At 36.8% G+C, this 22,914-nt stretch overlaps 1 protein-coding gene across 3 annotated transcripts in view; it reads left to right on the top strand.

Moving 5' to 3' along the window:
* The window catches only part of invs (inversin), a 35,782-nt gene extending 12,874 nt beyond the window's left edge, over positions 1-22,908 (top strand). For 2 of the 3 annotated variants that reach the window (XM_058747887.1, XM_058747886.1), the window contains exons 5-18: positions 1,049-1,222; positions 6,432-6,599; positions 6,687-6,867; positions 6,965-7,074; positions 8,619-8,790; positions 9,025-9,180; positions 11,693-11,922; positions 12,047-12,153; positions 14,282-14,491; positions 15,656-15,885; positions 18,162-18,867; positions 19,906-20,108; positions 21,386-21,490; positions 21,580-22,908. In XM_058747887.1, coding sequence (XP_058603870.1) covers positions 1,049-1,222; positions 6,432-6,599; positions 6,687-6,867; positions 6,965-7,074; positions 8,619-8,790; positions 9,025-9,180; positions 11,693-11,922; positions 12,047-12,153; positions 14,282-14,491; positions 15,656-15,885; positions 18,162-18,867; positions 19,906-20,108; positions 21,386-21,490; positions 21,580-21,698 — 2,871 coding nt within the window. In that variant the 3' untranslated portion in view covers positions 21,699-22,908. The remainder of the gene's footprint in view (positions 1-1,048; positions 1,223-6,431; positions 6,600-6,686; positions 6,868-6,964; positions 7,075-8,618; positions 8,791-9,024; positions 9,181-11,692; positions 11,923-12,046; positions 12,154-14,281; positions 14,492-15,655; positions 15,886-18,161; positions 18,868-19,905; positions 20,109-21,385; positions 21,491-21,579) is intronic. The other variant, XM_058747888.1, reaches the window with a different exon arrangement.
* Positions 22,909-22,914: the final 6 nt, after the last annotated feature.

Genomic DNA, 22,914 nt, shown 5'->3' with positions numbered 1-22,914 from the left:
TAATGATTAGAGAAGTCCAGTATACGTCATCAGAGAGAGAAGTCTGTCATTTCACTGGAAGATTGAGATTACATTTTGATAAAAAATTATGAGGTCTAAAAATGTAGAAAACGAAACATATGTGCGAATTAGTCATTCACAATAAGACCAATAACATGCATTTAGAGAACATAGTGAATTTTCATTTCATTTTGACTTTAAAGATGAAATGTGTAACTTAATTTCTATAGGCAGCAAATGAATTTGCACAAATATTAAGTTATAGTATCCCAAATAGGAGTAAGTTTCCTTCCATAGAAAACAAAATACAGACTTCACCTTTAAAGCTCATAGTTTCACATTTTCCACAAGAAATATAAAAATGGATATTAAATCTAACTGAATTGAAATCATATTGAAACATTACTATTGTGAAATATAATTACTATTTAAAATAACTGTTTTTGAATATATTTTAAAAATGTAATTTATTCTTGTGATGGCAAATCAGAATTTTCAGCAGCCATTACTCCAGTCTCACATTTTCTGGGGAAATGAACTTACAAATGCTGCCTTTGCATATTATGTTATGATATCCCAGAAATGAGAATTCATACGGAGCATATGGTGTCAGATGTAACGGTAAAGTAAAGCTACCCGAACTGAAACTATAGTTTTAGATGCTTTTGGGCCTTGACTAAAGCCAGACTTAAATTTTAAATGGTTGTGAGTTTACAGGTGTTGTCCGATTCATGAATGAATGAATGTTATGAGCTGGTTCTTTTAATGGATCAGTCAAATAAACTGGAGAACTTAAGTGTTACTGGTTTCAATCAGTCTTCACAGCTGCCCTAATGACTTGGCCACAGTTCTGACTGAATTATAGTTAAATAGTGCAATAAATTAATTTGATAACAAAAAAGTTCAGGGTAAATGAATTGTTATTCATGTTTGGGACTGTGATCTATTAGTCTGTGATCCTCCAATCCTTACAAGCATACAAAATTGTCTAATTAAAGTGAAAAAGTTATGTTTTTTGTTTTTTTTTGCATATACACATGCATTTCAGGGCAATGTGCGCTTTATGAAACTCTTACTGTCACGCCACGCCGATTGGCGGTTAAAGGATCTGGAAGAAATGACCCCATTACACCTGGCAACCCGACACTCGAGCTCCAAACCTCTGTCTCTGCTCCTCAAGCACATGGCACCTGGTGAAGTGGACACACAGGACAGGAATAAGGTACCAAAGGCAAACGCACACACTACACATGCTCACACACTCGGTGGCTCGTCTATAGATGGCTTGGGTGGGGATCGGGGTGAACGTGAGGTTAGGTGGTGTGTGTATGTGTGCGTGTTCGTGTGTGTTTGTGGTTGTATATATGCCATAAAGCAGCAGGGGAGCTCTGCACCCTCTGATGTTTCTCTGGAGGATATGAGGTCTGTTTAAATTGTCTAATAAAAGATATTTTCTCAGAGCTGCTGCGAGAGCTTGCCAGGCGCCTACAAGGCTCAGGGTCTCATCGCAATGTTAACCTTATGTGTGTGTGTGAAGTGACAATCACTCACTCGCTGCATGCCAAAGACGTCTTCCACGAATCGCAGAGAGAATACAAACCAACCCATTTTCACAACAAAGACTGTGCATGGAAGCCTGTTTCCATCTCGGAGTAAAAAATAAAGCAGATAGTTGTAAGATAAGTCTTAAAATAAGAAATATAATAACAATTATGAAATAAAGTTGTAGTTACAAGAAACAAAGTCACATTTGTAAGAAATAATCACATTTATGAGAAATAAAGTCATAATTGTTTGAAATAAAGTCACAATTACGAAAAAAGTTAAATTTTTTGATAAAGTTGCAATTGTGAGATATAAAGTTGCAGTTACAAGAAATAACATTTGCAACAAAGTCAACATATAGAGCTGCATTTATTTGATCAAAAACGCAATATTGTGAAATATTATTACAATTTAAAGTAACTTTTATCTGTGTTAATATGTTTTAAAATATAATTTATTCCTGTGATGGCAAAGCTGAATTTTCATCATCCAGTCTTCAGTGTCACATGATCCTTCAGAAATTTGGTCAAGAAACATTTAATCTTATTATCAGTGATACAACTGATGCTTAATATTTTTGTGGAAACCAAGATGCATTTTTTTTTTTCAGGATTGTTTGGCAAGATTTGAAATGACAGGTTTTATTTTTAATATAAAGTTCTTTTACACTTTTGATCCTAAAATTAGAAACAAATGAATTATATATAAATAGAATAAATAATTTGGAAATAAATAAATAAGAAATAATGTTGTAATAGTGAGATATATGTCGCATTGTGAGATTTAAAGTCACAGTGAAACAGGCAGAAACTGACTTTTATGAAACTGGAAAGAGTTTCATAATGGTTGGCAGGGCTGTTGTACTTTACTGTAATATTGTAACATTACTGTATGAGCTATAATACAAATAATAGCAACAGCTATAGTACTGTAGCTAGCATTAGTAAACACAGAAGCTTTAGACTAGAGAAGTTGATATGTGCTGGTCACCATAGAGCAAAAGAAGAGTTTGGAGAGATGCGTATGTGGGCCCCGTGTTTTCCTGGGAAACACTGCTATCAACTGCTCCAGATTACCAGACCACATGCAGCTTTATTCACTTTGGTTCCAATTACTGTAAACATTCACCCCAGTTTACTTTCCGATGATCTACGCACATACAGCAACTCTTTAGATACGCCGTCATTTAAAATCTCATTCCACAGACAAACTGCTCAAAGCTACTAGGGTTATTAAGGCTCCTGTTTTAAATCATTATTCTGTGTGTGTGTGTGTGTGTGTGTGTGTGTGTGTGTGTGTGTGTGTGTGTGTGTGTATGGTTGTGATTACGCTAACATGAGTGTGTGCGTGTGTGCGTGCACTGTGGTTGTATCAGTGCTTCTATTGAGTCACATAAGGGAGTTTTGTTTGCAGGCCTTTGTCCATCTGTTGGTTTTGTAATAATTTGATAAGCAGAATCGTGATTTCTCGTGATGAGGCTTGTTCTGTGGCCAGATGCAGAAAATAGCTCATCTAGTGCGTCTTCGGTCTTCACTTGTCCACATTGGCTGTTTGTGCATTTTGGGGCTGGGGAAGCTTGAGTGATGGATGAAGAGAGAAGGGCGTGTGTGTTTTAGGTAAGCATTTTTGCATTTGGAATCAAACTGCAGAGCAAACCATCTTTATGGTTGAGCAAGAATGTTTAGCTAATGAAGCTTGTTAAAAAGCTGGAGACCAGCATATATTTACATGTAATAATTAAGCAGACGCTTCATCTAAAGTGACTCACAAATGAGGAAAAGCTCAAGCAATTTATCAAACAGAAGCCAAAAATATAAGCTTTACTGACTAGGATGGATTTTGGATGGAGTCTCGAACTGAGAGTGCCAAAGTTGCCTGACACACAAAAAAAGGCATTGGAAATCTGCAGCTGATATAGATAGATAGACAAACAAACACATAAAAGTTCTCAGGCGCTTGACAGTTCACATTTGCAAAATATATCATTGGAATTACGAGAAAGTTGTATTTATATATATTATATGAGATATATAAGTATGTAATATATAATTTAAAGTTTGTTTCATTTAAATTAAATTTATTATAATTTAAAGTTTTAATGTATACAGTGGTGTGAAAAAGTGTTTGCCCCCTTCCTGATTTTTAATTTTTTTGCATGTTTGTCACACTTTAATGTTTCAGATCATTAAACAAATTTAAATATTAATCAAAGATATCACAAGTAAACACAACATGCAGTTTTGAAATGAAGTTTTTTATTATGAAGGGAAAACTAAATCCAAACCCACATGGCCCTGTGTGAAAAAGTGCTTGCCCTCCTATTAAATCATGAAAGAACTGTGATTAACCACATTATTTTAGAAAGCTGAGTTAAATTTCACTAGCCAAACCCCGGCCTGATTACTGCCAGACCTGTTGAATCAAGAAATCACTTAAATAGAACCTGTCTGACAAAGTGAAGCATGCTTAAAGAGCAACACATCATTCCGCGATTTTAAGAAATTCATAAACATATGAGAAACAAAATAGTTTACATGTATCAGTCTGGAAAGGGTTATAAAGCCATTTCTAAGGCTTTGGGACTCCAGCAAACCATGGTCAGAGCCATTATCCACAAATGGAGAAAACTTGGAACAGTGGTGAACCTTCCCAGGAGTGGCCGGCCTACCAAAATTACTCCAAGAGCAACAATGACGACTCATCCAGGAGGTCATAAAAGAACCCAGAACAACATCTAAAGAACTGCAGGCCTCACTTGCCTCAATTAAGGTCAGTGTTCATGATTCAACAATAAGAAAGAGACTGGGCAAAAACAGCATCCATGGGAGAGTTCCAAGGCAAAAGCCATTGCTGGGCAAAAGCCATTGCTGACCAAAAAGAACACAAAGGCTCGTCTCACATTTGCCAAAAAATATCTTGATTATCCCCAAAACTTTTGGGCAAATATTCTGTGGACTGATGCAACAAAAGTTGAACTTTTTGGAAGGTGTGTGTCCCGTTACACCTGGCGTAAAACCAACACAGCATTTCATAAAAAGAACATCATACCAACAGTCAAACATGGTGGTGGTAGTGTGATGGTCTGGGGCTGCTTTGCAGCTTCAGAATCTGGATGACTTGCCATAATTTATGGAACCATGAATTCTGCACTCTATCAGAAAATCCTGAAGGAGAATGTCCGGCCATCAGTTTGTGACCTCAAGCTCAAGTGCACTTGAGTTCTGCAGCAGGACAATGATTCCAAACACAGCAGCAAGTCCACCTCTGAATGTCTCAAGAAAAACAAAATGAAGGTTTTGGAGTGGCCAAATCAAAGTCTGGACTTAAATCCAATTGAAATGCTGTGGCATGACCTTAAACAGTCCATTCATGCTTGAAAACCCTCCAATGTGGCTGAATTAAAACAATTCTGCAAAGAAGAGTGGGCTAAAATTCATCCACAGCGCTCTGAAAGACACATTGCCAGTTATCGCAAATGCTTGATTGCAGTTTTTGCTGCAAAGGGTGGCACGACCAGTTATTAGATTTAGGGGGCAAGCACTTTTTCACACAGGGCCATGTGGGTTTGGATTTTGTTTTCCCTTCATAATAAAAAACTTTATTTAAAAACTGCATGTTGTGTTTACTTGTGTTATCTTTGATTAATATTTAAATTTGTTTGATGATCTGAAACATTAAAGTGTGACAAACAAATCAGGAAGGGCCAACACTTTTTCACACTACTGTATATTTAAGTTGAACTTAAAGTTGTAATTTTAAGATTAAAATGTTAAAGTTAAAGCTATAATGCATAAAGTTTAAATTCATTTAAATGTAAAATGTTATTCAACTTAAAGATGTAATGTTTGTTTAAATTTTACTTTTTAATTTTTAATTATAATTAATACATTAAAATTTACCTTTCAGTTTTACTCAACTTAAAGTTGCAATACATCATTTTATGTTAAAATTTACATTTTAGATTTTTAAGTGTATATTTTAATTTAAAGTTATAAAGTTTATTTATCAAATTTAAAGTTTAAATTCATTTACATGTAAATGTACAAAAAATTACTTAAAGTTGTAACGTATTATTTAAAAAAGTAAAAAATTCTGAGATTTCAAGTGGCAATTATGGCATTCTGGAAGACATTCTGAAAATGTGCACTTGTTGCACTTCCCGTCATTCTACATATTCAGTTATATATATATACACTTTATTTTTTGTGTGGTCTATTGAGTATTTTGGCTAACTTATGTTTTCAGCACCTAAAAAGACACCACCAGCTCTGCTAAACACATTTGACCTAAAATCAGCACAAAAAATTTGAAAAATCCTATCCCGATCTCACGGCAATTCGTACATATTTTACGAGGTGGCTAATTCGTACGAATTCATACGATTTTTGCTTAAATCGTACGTATTTTACGAGTTGCCAATTCGTATGATTTTGTACGAATGACCTTCACCTAACCCCGCCCCTTAAACCTAACAGTCACTGGGGTTTAGACAAATCGTACAAAATCGTATGAGTGAGGTCGTACAAATTAGCCACCTCGTAAAATACGTACGAATTGCCGTGAGATAGCGTTGAAAATCCACGTATTCTTCGCCTAGGCCTGGTGGTATTGGATAAGAAGATCTTGACACTCTAATCCCAGAGGGAGCTGGCTGACTAGTTTGATGTGATATGATGAAGAGCGAAGGACTTCTTTATTTGTGCTCTTGGAAAAGCTCCATAATGTTATTTCCTTGATTGCAGTTCATTGACAGCCCGCTCGCTGTGATCATTTAAAGCCCCAATTTCCTTGAAGGCCATGGAGCAGCTTTGTAGCCGCAGTGTAACACGAGTGAACAGTAAAACTGGAAATGGAATCTTTGAAATTGAATGCTGTTTGTTCTACAGCAGACAGCGCTGCACTGGAGCGCCTTCTACAATCACCCCGAGCATGTTAAGCTGCTGATCAAGCACGATTCAAACATCGGGATCCCAGACAGCGAGGGCAAGATCCCTTTACACTGGGCGGCACATAACAAACACCCCAATGCTACACGTACAGTACACTGTATCCTGGTGAGTCCACACTTGTTACCTCATTATTTCTCCTCACACATACAAATAATACAATTACAGTATCTTCAGTATTTGTGTATTTTGTAGGAAGCTGCTCCCACCGAATCCCTGCTGAACTGGCAGGACTATGAGGGACGCACCCCTCTGCACTTTGCAGTGGCTGATGGGAATGAGGCAGTGGTTGAAGTGCTGACATCATACGAGGGCTGCAGTGTGACAGCCTATGACAACCTGTTCAGGACGCCACTGCACTGGGCGGCACTGCTGGGTACACACATTTATACTCATACACATATGCGGAATTTGACTGCTGAAATCATTTGCTAAGTGTAGATGCTAACACTGGTTTGTATGTGACTGTGTAGGTCATGCAAAGATTGTACACCTTCTGTTGGAGAGGAACAAGTCTGGGATGATCCCATCAGACAGTCAGGGAGCAACACCTCTGCACTATGGAGCTCAGAGCAACTATGCTGTAAGACATAAGACATCATTTTTGAGTGTGTAAAATAATATCCTGTATGTTTGGACCCTGAATGTTTTGCTTTTCATTTGTTTCTTTTAATTGGGCTCCATTAGAGCTTTAGAAAAAAATTGTGACAGAACGTCAGTTGAATTGTTGGTTGGTTTCATTGATTCATTCATTCATTTATTCGTTCATTTATATATCCAAAATAAAACTTAAGTCTTAAGTCGCTGGGGTATATTTGTAGCAATAGCCAAAAATACATTGTATGGGGCAAAATTATAAATTTTTCTTTTATGCCAAAAATCATTAGGATATTAAGTAAAGATCATGTTCCATTAGTACATTTCTTACCATAAATATATCAAAACTTCATTTTTGATTAGTAATATGCATTGCTAAGAACTTAATTTGGACAACTTTAAAGGCGATTTTCTCAATATTTAGATTTTTTTGCTCCCTCAGATTCCAGATTTTCAAATAGTTGTATCTCGGCCGAACAAAACCATACATCAATGGAAAGCTTATTTATTCAGCTTTCAGATGATGTATGAATCTCAATTTCGAAAAATTTACACTTAAGACTGGCTTTGTGGTCCAGGGTCACATTTATGTATACACATACAAATATGAATAAACCAGATGATTGGGATTATTTTGTAGTTGATTTATTTATTTATACACAAACAAATATAAATATGTTTGTTTATTCTTTATTCATATATATCATATATATTATCATATATATAGATAGATAGATAGATAGATAGATAGATATACATATGTTTGGTTGTATGTTTGTTCCTTCATTCAGCATAAAAAAAGAAATTGTTTAAGTTATTTGTTATTCAATTATGTGTGTGTGTGTGTGTGTGTGTGTGTGTGTGTGTGTGTATAGTGCTGTCAAACGATTAATCACGATTAATCTCATCCAAAATAAAAGTTTTAGTTTACATAATATATGTGTGAGTACTGTGTATATTTATTAGGTGTATATAAAGAGACACAACATACAGCATATATTTTGAAAATATTTACGTGTGTATATATTTATATTTATATTCATATAAAATATATCATATATAAATATATTTAATATATAAACGTAATAATTTTCGTAAATATATACATGTGTGTGTATTTATTTATATATATATATATATATATATATATATAAACATAATAAATATACACAGTACACACACATATATTATGTAAACAAAAAATGTTTATTTTGGATGCGATTAATCACGATTAATATTTATATATGAAGAGTTCAGGTGCAAAAGTTTTCTTATAAAATGAGCATTTTTCTCAGGCTTCTATGTTTATGTTCAGTTATTTCACTTTAATGTCAATGAAAAGAACATATTCTTTGGCATTAAAGTGAAATAACAGAACTTACACATAGGAGTATGATAAAAATGATAATTTTTGAAGAAAATTTCAAACAGCACTTGGAGGCTTTTGCATCTGAACTCTTCATATATATATAAACTACTATATATCTTATTGCTATATTGAATTGTTTCTGGTGGTTTTGCATATTTAAGGACACAGTTGCAGTGTTCCTGAAACACCCCTCTGTGCGAGATGAGCCCGATCTGGAGGGACGAACAGCATTCATGTGGGCTGCGGGGAAGGGCAGCAACGATGTCATCAAAATTATGCTGGATTTGAAAAAGGACTTGGACATAAACATGACGGACAAATATGGAGGGACAGGTGTGTGAGAGAGTTACACAATCACACACACATACAGTCATTTTGAACACAATTATCCATTCCTGGCCTAAACTGGTTAGTTTCAGCTCAGATCAGTGATAATTGCATTTTCTGTTCAATCAAGCAATTAACAAGCCATATCCTATGTATGTAGCTTCATACAGCCATAACAAGAGTTGACAGTTTGGTCACTGTCTTTATGTGCACTTTGTGTGTGTGTGTGTGTGTGTGTAGCGCTTCATGCGGCTGCACTCTCAGGGCATGTGTCCACTGCTCAGTTGTTGCTAGAGCAGGGAGCTATGATGGACCCGCTGGACGTAATGAAACACACGCCTCTGTTCCGGGCTTGTGAGATGGGCCATCGAGATGTCATTCTAACGCTCATCAAAGGTTTGTAAGTGCACACATGACCCTTTATCGTACTCATTGGTGCGGTCCAGGGAAATAATAAAAATGTGCCAAAACAATGGAAATAGTTTTATTTTAGACAGACTTCGTAAATCATCTATGCCTAAAAATAAATGAATAAATATGGTACATAATGTATTTAAATATTCTTAAAAATAGTTGCATTATTTTTTACTTTTACATATAGTTTGTACTATATTTGTTTGTTTGTTTTTGAGACAATTTTTCAGACATTATTTTGCAACTCTGTCTAAAATAAATTACTTTGTTTTTGCATATTCAAAATCTATATATCTGAAAATAAACAAAAAGTACATAATGCATTTAAATACTATACATTTTTATATAGTTTGTATTATATGTATTTGAGACTTATTTTATAATATTATATATAAAGTGCATTCAGAAAGTATTCAGACCCCCTTCATTTTCTTATGTTGCAGCCTGATACGACGATTGTTTAAATTTATTTTTTTCACATCAATCTACACTCCATACCTCATAATGACAAAGTGAAAACAGAATTTTAGATATGTCTGTAAGTTTATTTAAAAAAAAAAAAAAAAAAAACACACACACACACACACACACACACACAACACATTTACATAAGTATTCAGACACTTTTCTCAGTAACTTAGTTGAAGCACCTTTGGCAGCAATTACAGCCTCAAGTCTTTTTGGGTATGACGCAACAAGCTTTGCGCACCTGGATTGGGGGATTTTCTGCTATTCTTCTTTGCAAATCCTCTCAAGCTCGGTCAGATTGGATGGGAACCATCAGTGGACAGCTATTTTCAGGTCTCTCCAGAGATGTTCGATAGGGTTCAAGTCAGGGCTCTGGCTGGGCCACTCTAGGACATTCACAGAGTTGTCCCTAAGCCACTCTTGTGTTGCCTTGGCTGTGTGCTTAGGGTTATTGTCATGCTGGAAGTTGAACCTTTGACCCAGTCTGAAGTCCTGAGCGCTGTGGAACAGGTTTTCATTGAGGATATCTCTGTACTTTGCTCCATTCAGCTTTCCCTCAACCCTGACCAGTCTCCCAGTACCTGCCGCTGAAAAACACCCCCACAGCATGAGGCTGCTACCAGCACACTTTACTTTTGGAATGGTACTCTGCAGGTGATGAGTAGAGCTGGTTTCCTTCAAACATGATGCTTAGAATTGAGGTTCATCAGACCAGATAATCTTGTTGTAGAGGGTCCTTTAGGTGCTGTTTTGCAAATTTCAAGTGTGTTTTCATGTGTCTTCACGGAGGATATGATTGAGTCTGGCCACATTGTCATAAAACCCAGATCGGTGGAGTGTTGCGGGGGTGTTTGTCCTTCTGTAGGTTTCTCCCATTTGCATATACGATCATGGAGCTCAACTAGAGTTACCATCAGGTTCTTGGTCACCAGTCTAGACAAGGCCCTTCTCCATCAATTCCTCAGTTTTGCTGGGTGACCAGCTCTTGGAAGAGTCCTGGTTGTGCCAAACGTCTTCCATTTGGGAATTATGGAAGCCATTGTGCTCTTGGGAACCTTCAGTGCAGCAGAAATGTTTTTGTAGCCTTGCCCAGATCTGTGCCTCGATACAATCCTGTCTCTGAGCTCTGCAGGAAGTTCCTTTGACCTCATGGCTTGGTTTTTACTCTGAAATGCATTGTCAGCTGTGAGGCCTTTTATAGAGAGGTGTGTGCCTTTCCAAATCATGTCCAATCAATTTAATTTACCACAGGTGGACTCCAATCGAGGTGTAGAAACATCTCAGCAATGATCAAGAGAAATGGGAGGCACCTGAGCTAAATTTCAAGTGTTGTTGCACTTATGTACTTATGTAAATGTGATATTTCAGTTCTTTTCTTTGTAATAAATTTTTCTAAAATTCTGTATTCGCTTTGTCATTATGAGGTACAGAGTGTAGATTAATGAGAAAAAATAAATAAATTCAAACAATTGTAGTATCAGGCAGCAACATAACATAAAAAAAGTGAAGGGGGTCTGAATACTTTCTGAATGCACTGTATGTAATGTTATGCAATACAGTTTTTTGGAATTATTTTCCAAGTCTGTCTAAAATAAAATTCTTTTCATTGTTTTTGTATATTTTTTTGAAAATTATTTGATTAACATTGGTGTCATTTATCACATTGATATTATGATTCATTGTCTTTATGCCATCATTAGCTGCTTTTGGTGCAATGGTCATAAGTTATCTAAATATAAAATTCATAGCAATAAATTAACAAACATGCTTTTTGTAGTTAAAACAAATTTATTTTATACATATTTGGGGGAAAATGTAGCTAGAGCCAGCATTGCATTTATTTCTAGGCCACTTTGTTTATCAGAATTGGAGTAATCTAGTTTTGTTAAGCGTCACTAGAGCATGACTGACTTGTGTGCAAAGTTGTTGTGGCACTATGTTGTTGGAAAAGTGTCAGTAGAGATCTGTTTAAAGTACAACAGTTCAAAGAGTGTTCATGGGAAATCTGCATCTTTTATACATTTAGGAGGAGCACGTGTTGATCTGGTAGACATAGACGGTCACTCTGCTCTGCACTGGGCGGCTCTGGGCGGTAATGCGGAGGTGTGCGAGGTGCTAATGGAGAACGGGATCAGTCCTAACCTGCAGGACCACGCAGGACGGACTCCCCTCCAGTGTGCGGCATATGCTGGCTACATCAACTGCATGGCCTTGCTCATTCAGCATGATGCAGACCCCAATATCCAGGACAAGGAGGTATGATCATCCTGGATCCAAAGCTAACATTGAGGGCCTGCTGGATATACAGTATGAACAAGAGAAAGACTGAAGAATAGCTTAAGGTTTGACTTTTGTATGTTTTTTTGTTTTTTTTGTTAAGGGGAGAACTGCACTCCACTGGTCCTGTAATAACGGTTATCTGGATGCTGTGAAGCTGCTTCTGGGATGTGGGGCCTTTCCCAACCATATGGAGCACACTGAGGAGAGGTAACAAACATTCATGCATGTACATACATCTTGAAATGTGGCCTAGCGTTTATGGATCTGACTGCAGATCCATATATATACAGGTGCTGGTCATATAATTAAGAATATCATCAAAAAGTTGATTTATTTCACTAATTCCATTCAAAAAGTGAAACTTGTATATTATATTCATTCATTACACACAGACTGATATATTTCAAATGTTTATTTCTTTTAATTTTGATGATTAGAGCTTACAGCTCATGAAAGTCAAAAATCAGTATCTCAAAATATTAGAATATTACTTAAGACCGATACAAAGAAAGGATTTTTAGAAATCTTGGCCAACTGAAAAGTATGAAAATGAAAAGTATGAGCATGTACAGCACTCAATACTTAGTTGGGGCTCCTTTTGCCTGAATTACTGCAGCAATGCGGCGTGGCATGGAGTCGATCAGTCTGTGGGACTGCTCAGGTGTTATGAGAGCCCAGGTTGCTCTGATAGTGGCCTTCAGCTCTTCTGCATTGTTGGGTCTGGTGTCTCTCATCTTCCTCTTGACAAGGTTCAGGTCAGGCGAGTTTGCTGGCCAATCAAGCACAGTAACACTATGGTCATTGAACCAGCTTTTGGTACCTTTGGCAGTGTGGGCAGGTGCCAAGTCCTGCTGGAAAATGAAATCAGCATCTCCATAAAGCTTGTCAACAGAAGGAAGCATGAAGTGCTCTAAAATTTCCTGGTAGATGGCTGCGTTGACTGTGGACATCAGAAAACACAGTGGACCAACACCAGCAGATGACATGGCAGCCCAAATCATCACAGACTGTGGAAACTTCACACTGGACTTCAAGCAACATGGATTCTGTGCCTCCACACTTCCTTCAGACTCTGGGACCTTGATTTCCAAATGAAATGTAAAATTTACTTTCATCTGAAAAGAGGACTTTGGACCACTGAGCAACAGTCCAGTTCTTTTCTCCACAGCCCAGTTAAGATGCTTCTGACGTTGTCTCTGGTTCAGAAGTGGCTTGGTAGCCCTTTTCCTGAAGACGCCTGAGCGTGGTGACTCTTGATGCACTGACTCCAGCTTCAGTTCACTCCTTGTGAAGCTCTCCCAAGTGTTTGAATCGGCTTTGCTTGACTGTATTCTCAAGCTTGCGGTCATCCCTGTTGCTTGTGCACCTTTTCCTACCCAAATTCTTCCTTCCAGTCAACTTTGCATTTAATATGCTTTGATATAGCACTCTGTAAACAGCCACACCTTTCAGTAATGACCTTCTGTGACTTACCCTCTTTGTGGAGGGCGTCAATGTTCGTCTTCTGGATCATTGCCAAGTCAGCAGTCTTCCCCATTATTGTGGTTTCAAAGAACAAGAGATACCCAGAATTTATACTGTAGGGATGGTCCTTTATTCAAACTCAAATGTAAATATTCGAATATTTTGAGATACTGATTTTTGACTTTCATGAGCTGTAAGCTCTAATCATCAAAATTAAAAGAAATAAACATTTGAAATATATCAGTCTGTGTGTAATAAATGAATATAATATACAAGTTTCACTTTTTGAATGGAATTAGTGAAATAAATCAACTTTTTGATGATATTCTAATTATATGACCAGCACCTGTATATGTCATTAAAAACTATGTATATATACTGTTTGAAAGTTTGGGTTTAGAAAGGTTTTATTTGAAAGAAATTAATACTTTTATTTAGCAAGGATGTTTTATATCGATCAAAAGTAGCCAGTAAAGACATTTACTAAAAATGTTGCAAAAGATTTCTGTTTCATCAAAGTGTCCTAGAAAAACTTTATTACAGTTTTTACAAAAATATAAAGCAGCTTGACTGTTTTCAACATTGATAATAATGATGAATGTTTCTTAACACCAAATCAGCCTATTAGAATTATTTTTGAAGGATCATGTGACACTGAAAATTGAAATAATGGCTGCTAAAAAGTTCAGCTTTGCCATCACAGGAATAAATTACATTACAAGAGACTTCTTTCAAAAGCATAAAAAATCTTACAGACTCCAGTTTTTGAATAAAAACTTTTATATTTTAATATAAAATTTGGGGTCCTTTACATCAAAACATTAAAAAATGGCCTTGTTAAATGGCTACTGACTATAATCATTGTGTTTAGGTACACTCCTCTAGACTATGCCCTGCTGGGAGAGCATCAGGAACTGACCCAGTTTCTACTGGAGCATGGAGCTCTGTCCATCGCCGCCATCCAGGACATTGCTGCCTCGTCCATCCAGGCTCTTTACAAGGGCTACAAGGTCAGACGGACCTTCAGAGAACGCAAGAAGCTCCTCATGAGACACGAACAACTGCGCAAGGATGCTGCAAAGTAAGACTCATGTAAACCCATACCTTCTGCCTTGAAGGGAAAGAGATAAGATAAATGGTGGGGTGCAAATATTCTCTTACCCACAATCCAGTGCTGATTGATGTGGCTTGGCTGATCTGCAGAGCTGACATGGAATGTTTGCATGAATATAATACCTGTTGTTTAATTATGTGTGTTTGCTCAGAAGCAGCTCATCTATCTACCTGCCTGCTGAGGAATATGAGCATCAATTTCTTGCTGTCAATAATGGAAATAGATGAGACAATAGAGAGAGAGAGAGAAAGAGTGAGAGAGATTCACTCATCCCCCCTCCTTTTCTGTTAATTGGGCTATGTTCAGCTGCTCAGCAGCTTGACATTTGGAGTCTGTCAGCTCTGAGGATGAATGAATACAAACATACGCAGCTTAGAATATGTCCTCTCTTTTCCAGGGTCTGCTTAAACACGTTAACATACATTCATTTCATTGCCGTTAAATTTGTTTGTGTAGTCCGTCACTCTAACCTTCTGTCTTTTATCAGTGCTATTCTGCCCCCAATCTATCCGTCTACTCTTTCTTTTTTTTTCCTGCTAGGTGTTCAAAACATGGAGGGATGTTTAGCAAGTGTCTTTCACAAATTCTTCCCTGCTGAACTCGGATATTGACCTGAAATCATTGTACCAACCAAAAGTCAGAAGAGATTAATTATTTGGCTGACTCTAAAAATTTTAAATTAGCCTAATGAAAATGGGTTGTATGTATTTTAGTATTAAAAACTTGGTGAGACTTTTTTATGTTTAAGTCTCTTCTCTTCACCAAGGCTTTAATCAAAATACAGTAAAAACTAGAATTGTGAAATATTTCACAGGATCCTGTGACGAATAGAGAGTTGAAAGAACAGCATTTATTTGAAATAGAAATCTTAAACAATCTTAACATTATAAATGTACTTACTGTGTCCTTGATGAATAAAAGTCTTAATTTCTTTAAAAATCTTACTGATCCCAAACCTTTGAAAACTAGTTTAAGTGTATCTGAATATTCGCTATGGCAACCATAAGACGATACTTTACTTGTTGTCATCTGAAAGATGAAAATAAACGATCCAGGGCAGTCACCATTAACAGGATAAAATTATGTGTGAAGTAAATGAATGTGTGTTGTGTGTGTTTTTTGCTTCTTTAGGAAGAGGGAAGAGGAGCGCAGACGTGAGGCGGAGCAGCAGCTCTCGTTGGCTGAGGCAGATCAGAAGCAGCTCGTCTCATTGGCTGCAGCCAGAGTGGAAAAACTCTCACTGGATGAAACGGAGCAGAGCATTAAAGATCCAGTGGTGGCGAAAGGACACAAACACAAAAAGTCCCCCAGCACTCATAACATCCAATCACAGAGCAGGAGAGAGAAAAAACATAGAACTGGTGAGTTTATGAACTAGAAAGTACGGAATACATGACATGGCGTTACACTTCATTGCACATTAATTTGTCACTAAATTAAATTATTATTATTTTTTATTACCAATAATTATTTTCACCTTATAAAAAAATAAACATTATGTAATATTACTATAAAATTCATAATCTTTTTTTTTTAAATAAAAGACGAAAAACTACAATCAAACTGCATCACAAAGTGAATTTAGGTAATGTACAGGTACATCTCAATAAATTGGAATGTCGTGAAAAAGTTCATTTTTTCTTGTAAGTTATTTCAAAAAGTGAAACTTTCATTTATTTTAGATTCATTGCATGTAAAGTAAAACATTTCAAAAGTTTTTTTGTTTTAATTTTGATGATTAGAGCTTACAGCTCATGAAAGTCAAAAATCAGTATCTCAAAATATTAGAATATTTACATTTGAGTTTCAATTAATGACCATCCCTACAGTATAAGTAGTATCTGGGTATCTCTTGTTCTTTGAAATCACAATAATGGAGAAGACTGCTGACTTGGCAATGATCCAGAAGACAAACACTGACGCCCTCCACAAAGAGGGTAAGTCACAGAAGGTCATTACTGAAAGGTGTGGCTGTTTACAGAGTGCTGTATCAAAGCATATTAAATGCAAAGTTGACTGGAAGGAAGAATTTGGATAGGAAAAGGTGCACAAGCAAGCGGGATGACTGCAAGCTTAAGAATACTGTCAAGCAAAGCTGATTCAAACACTTGTGAAAGCTTCACAAGGAGAGAACTGAAGCTGGAGTCAGTGCATCAAGAGTCACCATGCTCAGACGTCTTCAGGAAAAGGGCTACCAAGCCACTTCTGAACCAGAGACAATGTCAGAAGCGTCTTACCTGGGCTGTGGAGAAAAAGAACTGGACTGTTGCTCAGTGGTCCAAAGTCCTCTTTTCAGATGAAAATAAATTTTGCATTTCATTTGGAAATCAAGGTCCCAGAGTCTGGAGGAAGAGTGGAGAGGCACAGAATCCATGTTGCTTGAAGTTCAGTGTTGTTTCCACAGTCTGTGATGATTTGGGCTGCCATGTCATCTGCTGGTGTTGGTCCACCGTGTTTTCTGAAGTCCACAGTCAACGCAGCCATCTACCAGGAAATTTTAGAGCACTTCATGCTTCCTTCTGCTGACAAGCTTTATGGAGATGCTGATTTCATTTTCCAGCAGGACTTGGCACCTGCTCACACTGCCAAAGGTACCAAAAGCTGGTTCAATGACCATGGTGGTACTGTGCTTGAATGGCCAGCAAACTCGCCTGACCTGAACCCCATAGAGTATCTATGGGGTATTGTCAAGAGGAAGATGAGCGACACCAGACCCAACAATGCAGATGACCTGAAGGCCGCTTTCAAAGCAAACTGGGCTTCCATACCACCTCAGCAGTGCCACAAACTGATCACCTCCATGCCATGCCGAATTGAGGCATTAATTAAAGCAAAAGGAGCCCCTACCAAGTATTGAGTACATATACAGTAAATGAACATACTTTCCAGAAGGCCAACAATTCACTAAAAATTTTTTTTTTTATTGGTCTTATGAAGTATTCTAATTTGTTGAGATAGTGAATTGGTGGGTTTTTGTTAAATGTGAGCCAAAATCATCACAATTAAAAGAACCAAAGATGTCAACTACTTCAGTCTGTGTGCATTGAATTTATTTAATACACGAGTTTCACAATTTGAGTTGAATTACTGAAATGAACTTTTCCACGACATTCTAATTTATTGAGATGCACCTGTATGTGTGAATGTATAGTATGAAAAATGGATATGAATTTCAAGGTTGCTAAAGATTACATTTATCAGTGTTATTACATTTTATTACATTTTAGATGTGTTACATCATCTTTTGGATGCAACAAAGCCCAAAATATGGCCATCTTCATCCTAAAATTTAAAATGCAACTATATATATTTATGAATAATAAATGTATTATAAATGTGTAATATATTAATTTAAAAGTATTTTTACTCATTATAGTACTTTACTATTAGATGTACATTTTATCTATTTAAATCAGTTTTTATTATTCATTTATTGTAATTAGATATATTAATTCATTTTTCATTTTTATATTTTATATATTTTTTAATCATTTTTTTTATTTTTATATAAAAAAAGTTTATTTTTTCATTTTTTAAAAATCCTTTTCACCGATCCCCTAGCACTCTCTTTCATGTCACTGTCCTGCCACTTAGTGTTAATGCTCTTCTCTAACCAATTATTTTGTTTCTCCATCAGAGCGCAGAACGAGAGAAGCTGAAACACCAGAGGCTTCTCTCCCCCCAGCAGCCTCGGGTCTCACAGTGACCACCCTGAGGACCAGGAAGTGTTCAGGCACCATAAACGAGGTGTGTGTGATGGAAACTTGCGGCCCAGACACATCCATATCTGTGGAATGTGGGTCCACATATGAGCGCCGATCCCCCGCTGGATCCAGTCGACCGGGCAGTGCCAAACCGGTCAACGCAGGGGCCCATGTAACGCCAGGACACATGGAAACCACCACAACACCCAAACCAGCAATACATAACAGACCAAGTACTACAGGAACCCACTCAAAACAAGCGGCCCATTCTACACCACAATCCACAGAGACACAGACACACAGCATTTGTAGATCAGTGTCCAAGGGGAACAAGCCAGCATCACCGCACAAATCTACAGGAACTCAGCCATCTAACATCTCCAACTCCACCTCTGTCTCACGACAAAAAGAGAGACGAACAGAAAGAGAGATGCATAGAGATAAGGATAACAGATCAAGGACTGAGGGGGATAAACAGACTGGCAGAGAGAAACAGAAATGTACAGGGATGGAAACGGACAAAGAAAGATGGATGGGCAGAACAAGAAAAAAACAAGTTGACAAAGAGAAAGAAAAGAAGAGAGACAGCGTCCATTGTAAAAACCAGGCGGCTATTGTGATACAGAGAGCATGGAGGAGGTACTGGTGTCTCTTTTTTTTTTTCATTCCACTGAAGAATTCATTACTGCCTGCCCACTTTTTTAGCAGCATTGGTTTCAAGTATTTAAAAAGCCCACTGAGTAACAATCTCGGAGATCAAAACAGTTTCCTATGGAGAAAACTGTTGGATTTCTCTACATCAAGAGATACTTGATTCTGATTGGCCAATCACAGCATTCTGCAGTCAAATATTTTGTTTAATGATGGTTAAACTACACTAGCTAAACCTGCTCTAGAATGAATCCAATCCAATTCGATTTACTTGACTCCTAACCCTTTAAATCAAAATTTAATTCAGATCAAGCTCAATCTGGGGTGCGTTTCCCAAAAGCAGCTGTGGTCACAAGTTTCGTTGTTACCAATACAGTTCAATGGAACTAACGACCATAGTTAGCTAACAATGCTTTTAAGAAACGTGTTTACATGAAGGCTTTTCAGTCCGATTGAGCCATCAATTACATTTCTTAGAGTGCGTATAAATTTCGCTACTGTCTCTCATGTCACTCTGAGGCTTCATTCATTTTACGTTCTAAACATTTAATTCAGGTTTATTTATTAATAAATGGACAATAAATGATGGCAGATTTTCCATCAATTATAAAAACACATTTACCTTTTTAAATCCATTTTTCCTCCAAATTAGAACAGAAAATGCAAGAAAAGTCTGCAGATTCCATCAGTGTCTGCTCATATGTTGCCCACATGTTCCTTATTTGAGCTGTGGCATGGCTTTTTGCCCACCAGCACATCAACACCTCTGAGGGCAGGTCACCAGAATAGGCCTCTTATTTATTTGTGTGTGTGTGTGTGTGTACGGAATGTAATGGAGGCCCATGAGAGCACTTTCTTTTAATGGCTTTACTAAAATAATTGGATTCAGAGCACAAATGATAAGGTATATGCACATTCTTGAAGTCCCTCTTTGTGAACAGTAATGTGGTATGCTTGTTTGATATGTTTAATATGCTGTTAGTACTTTTGTTGGTGCGCATTAAAGCATAACTTTTTTTTTTTCAGGTCTTGTATTCGGGGTCGTCTTCGTAAGGTACTGTGCAAGACTGGGAAAGGGGCAGAGTCTGCTGAAGTCACAGCCCTGTTGATTCAGCTGTTATGGGAGTGGCCTATCTCTCATGACCACACCCACCATAAAACTTCTGAGGTTCAAGCTCCGCCCACCAGGAATGTAGGGAAAAAGAGTTCTGTGCTGCAAAATATATATGGTGAGTAATGTATTTCTGGAACTGTCTAGGAATATATATACTATATTAAGAATATATATTGTGCCAAGAATACATATATTCTATATATATTCTTATTCTTATACATAATTAACCTAAAATTTTAGACATCCGATATTTTGAATGTATTTGAATTTTTATTTTTTATATATATATATATAATTTTTTTGGTTTGTTTGGTGTCCGTAAAATTGTTTCAGTAATACCTTCATTCAACAAGGATGCGTAAAATGGTTCAAACATGACAAGAAATGCATTTATACAGTTACAAAGGATTTCTAGTAAAAAGAAATTTTCCACAAAAATATGAAGCAGCACAACTGTTTTCAACATTGATAATAATAATAATTATAAAAACATTTCCTGAGTACTAAATCAGCTTATTAGAATGATGTTTAAATTTTAAATATATTAAAAATTAAAATGGTTATTTGAAATTGTAATAGTTCACAGTATTACTGTTTTTGTTTTTATGGTATTTTTAATCAAATAAATGCAGCCTTGGTAAACATAATAGACTTCTTTCAGAAACATTTATCTAACAATCTAATTTTACCAATCCCAAACTTTCGAACAGTATTGTATATTTTTCCAAATATCTGATGCAAAAAGTATGAATTTATTATAACTAAATCATATGTCTGATCGCTTATAAAAGCTACAGGAGACGTTTCCTTATCTATGCACGTGACCTAAGTTTTTGATTCGTGTCAGTAGCAAAAACAGCCAGGTACAAAGTAGGACAAGCATCACTAATAAGATTATTACAGAGGGGTGTTATGTTTTTATGTGACGTTCCAACACAGACACACACCGTCACCCCTCCCTCTTTCATATAATTTGATAAGGTGGAGTTTCGACCCAGTTAACGCAACTGACCTTCAGCAGACATGAACAGGTGATGATGGCTGAGCAGGCCAGAGACACTCTCATTCTCAAACGCACAAGCACACGTACACACACGGACACTTGTTCCCCTCCCCGCTCCTCCCTGACAGTCCCGACGTTTTGAAAAGTTCATTGCTGTCAGATGGAATGTCGAGTTGTCTCCTCTCGCTCACACTCACCGACCTCCCTCCCCTCGCCCTGTCCGCCCCTGCCAGATGGACGCACGCTCACACACACCTGCACGTTTGATACCAAACTGTCTGAATCTTGTTATTTTAACAACTCTAGTACCAGCTGTGACGTTAACACAGATATTGTGCATGTGACTGTGTCCAAACCAGTAAACTGCTGTTTTTTTTTTCTCGGTCTAGGTGGCGCCCCTTCCAAAAGAGGGCAGTCTTTGCGGGCCGCAGTGCTTAAACCGCAGAGCCAAAGTCAAGTGCTGCTGGATCTGTCACTTAAAACAAACAAACAGTGTGAGTACTTGAGTTCATAATCACTGCTTGTGTTCTTTTGTGTTTTACGTTACATCTTATGAGAGTGTATGTGTGTGTTTTATCACTAGTGAGCGCCATCGAGTGTGTGAGCCTGGTGGATTCTTTAAGTCAGGCGAAGCAATACTCTTACCATCTACGGCCGTCCAGTGCTGGCAGTCAAAGCGGTCAGAGCAAAACTAAGAACTGAGACACAAACATGCTTGGATTTCTAGGAATTAAATCTTTGGGGATGATGCACTTAAACTCATTTGATGTTTATTTAAACTATTGAATAAGGTGCAGTAAATTCACTTGGTCTGTATCATTAAGTTTACATATTAAATCTGCAGTATCACCTTGATTATTGCAGAGGTTAGAGGTTAAAACCACAAACACAACAAATATATTAGATAACCTTTCATTCTGTCAACAACAGGTCATATACCTGTCATAAGGGACTTACATAAGACCACCTGCATGGAGACCACGGTGTTAATATGCTACAGTCAAGACGTCACAAGGCCGTTTTCAGTCCATTTCTGATATTGTCACGGATCTTGACATTGTATTCTTATACTCAATCGCCACACCCCTGTTTATTGAGTGGGTTGGATTATTATAATCTTTTATCTATCACTATAAATCAGTGTACACTTTTTATTATTAAAGTATTATTTTGTAAAAGTGACGATACCTCTGTTTGTGTGTTAAAATGGAAAGAATTTGCTGCCAATCTTGCCAGAGTTGCAGGTCACGCTACTGCACAGACTTTGTCTTGTTTTCTGAAAGAGTAATCATTTTTTAAACATAAACTAACATTCAAAAGATTGGGATCGGTAAGCTATCATTTGTTTTTGAAACTCATTCTCACAAAGGCTGCATTTTAACAAAAATACAGTAAAAACAGTAATGTTGTGAAAAAGTATTACAATTTAACTTTATATTTGAATGCATTTGAAAATGTTCCTGTAATTGCAAAGCTAAATTGTCATTCAGTGTTACATGATCTTCAGAAATCATTCTAATATGCAGATCTGGTGCTCAAGAAATATTTCTTACTATTTTCATTGGAAACTGTAATACATATTTTTGGGATTCTTTGATAAATAGAAAGTTCAAATTTTTATAATTACAAATGTCTTTACTGTCACTCTTGATCAATTTGCTGCATCCTTGCTGAATAAAAGTATTAATTTCATTAAAAGAATCTTACTGATCCCAAACTGTAGATTTTTTCAGAAACTTTAAAACAGCAGATGTCTGTTCCAGCTGCTTTTGAGTAAATGCCACATTATTTCACACCACCTACATTTCTGTTGATTACCAGACAAAATGATGGTTATTACAAAAATCCCTCTCCAGATCTGTATTAATAAAATGTTTAAAAAAAAAAATAAAAAAAAATGGGAACAATGAAAGAGCCT

Source organism: Onychostoma macrolepis, chromosome 16, assembly GCF_012432095.1.
Source record: "Onychostoma macrolepis isolate SWU-2019 chromosome 16, ASM1243209v1, whole genome shotgun sequence".
Lineage (NCBI taxonomy): Eukaryota > Metazoa > Chordata > Actinopteri > Cypriniformes > Cyprinidae > Onychostoma > Onychostoma macrolepis.
Note: the sequence above shows the minus strand (reverse complement) of the source record. Positions and strands in the feature narration are given on the sequence as shown.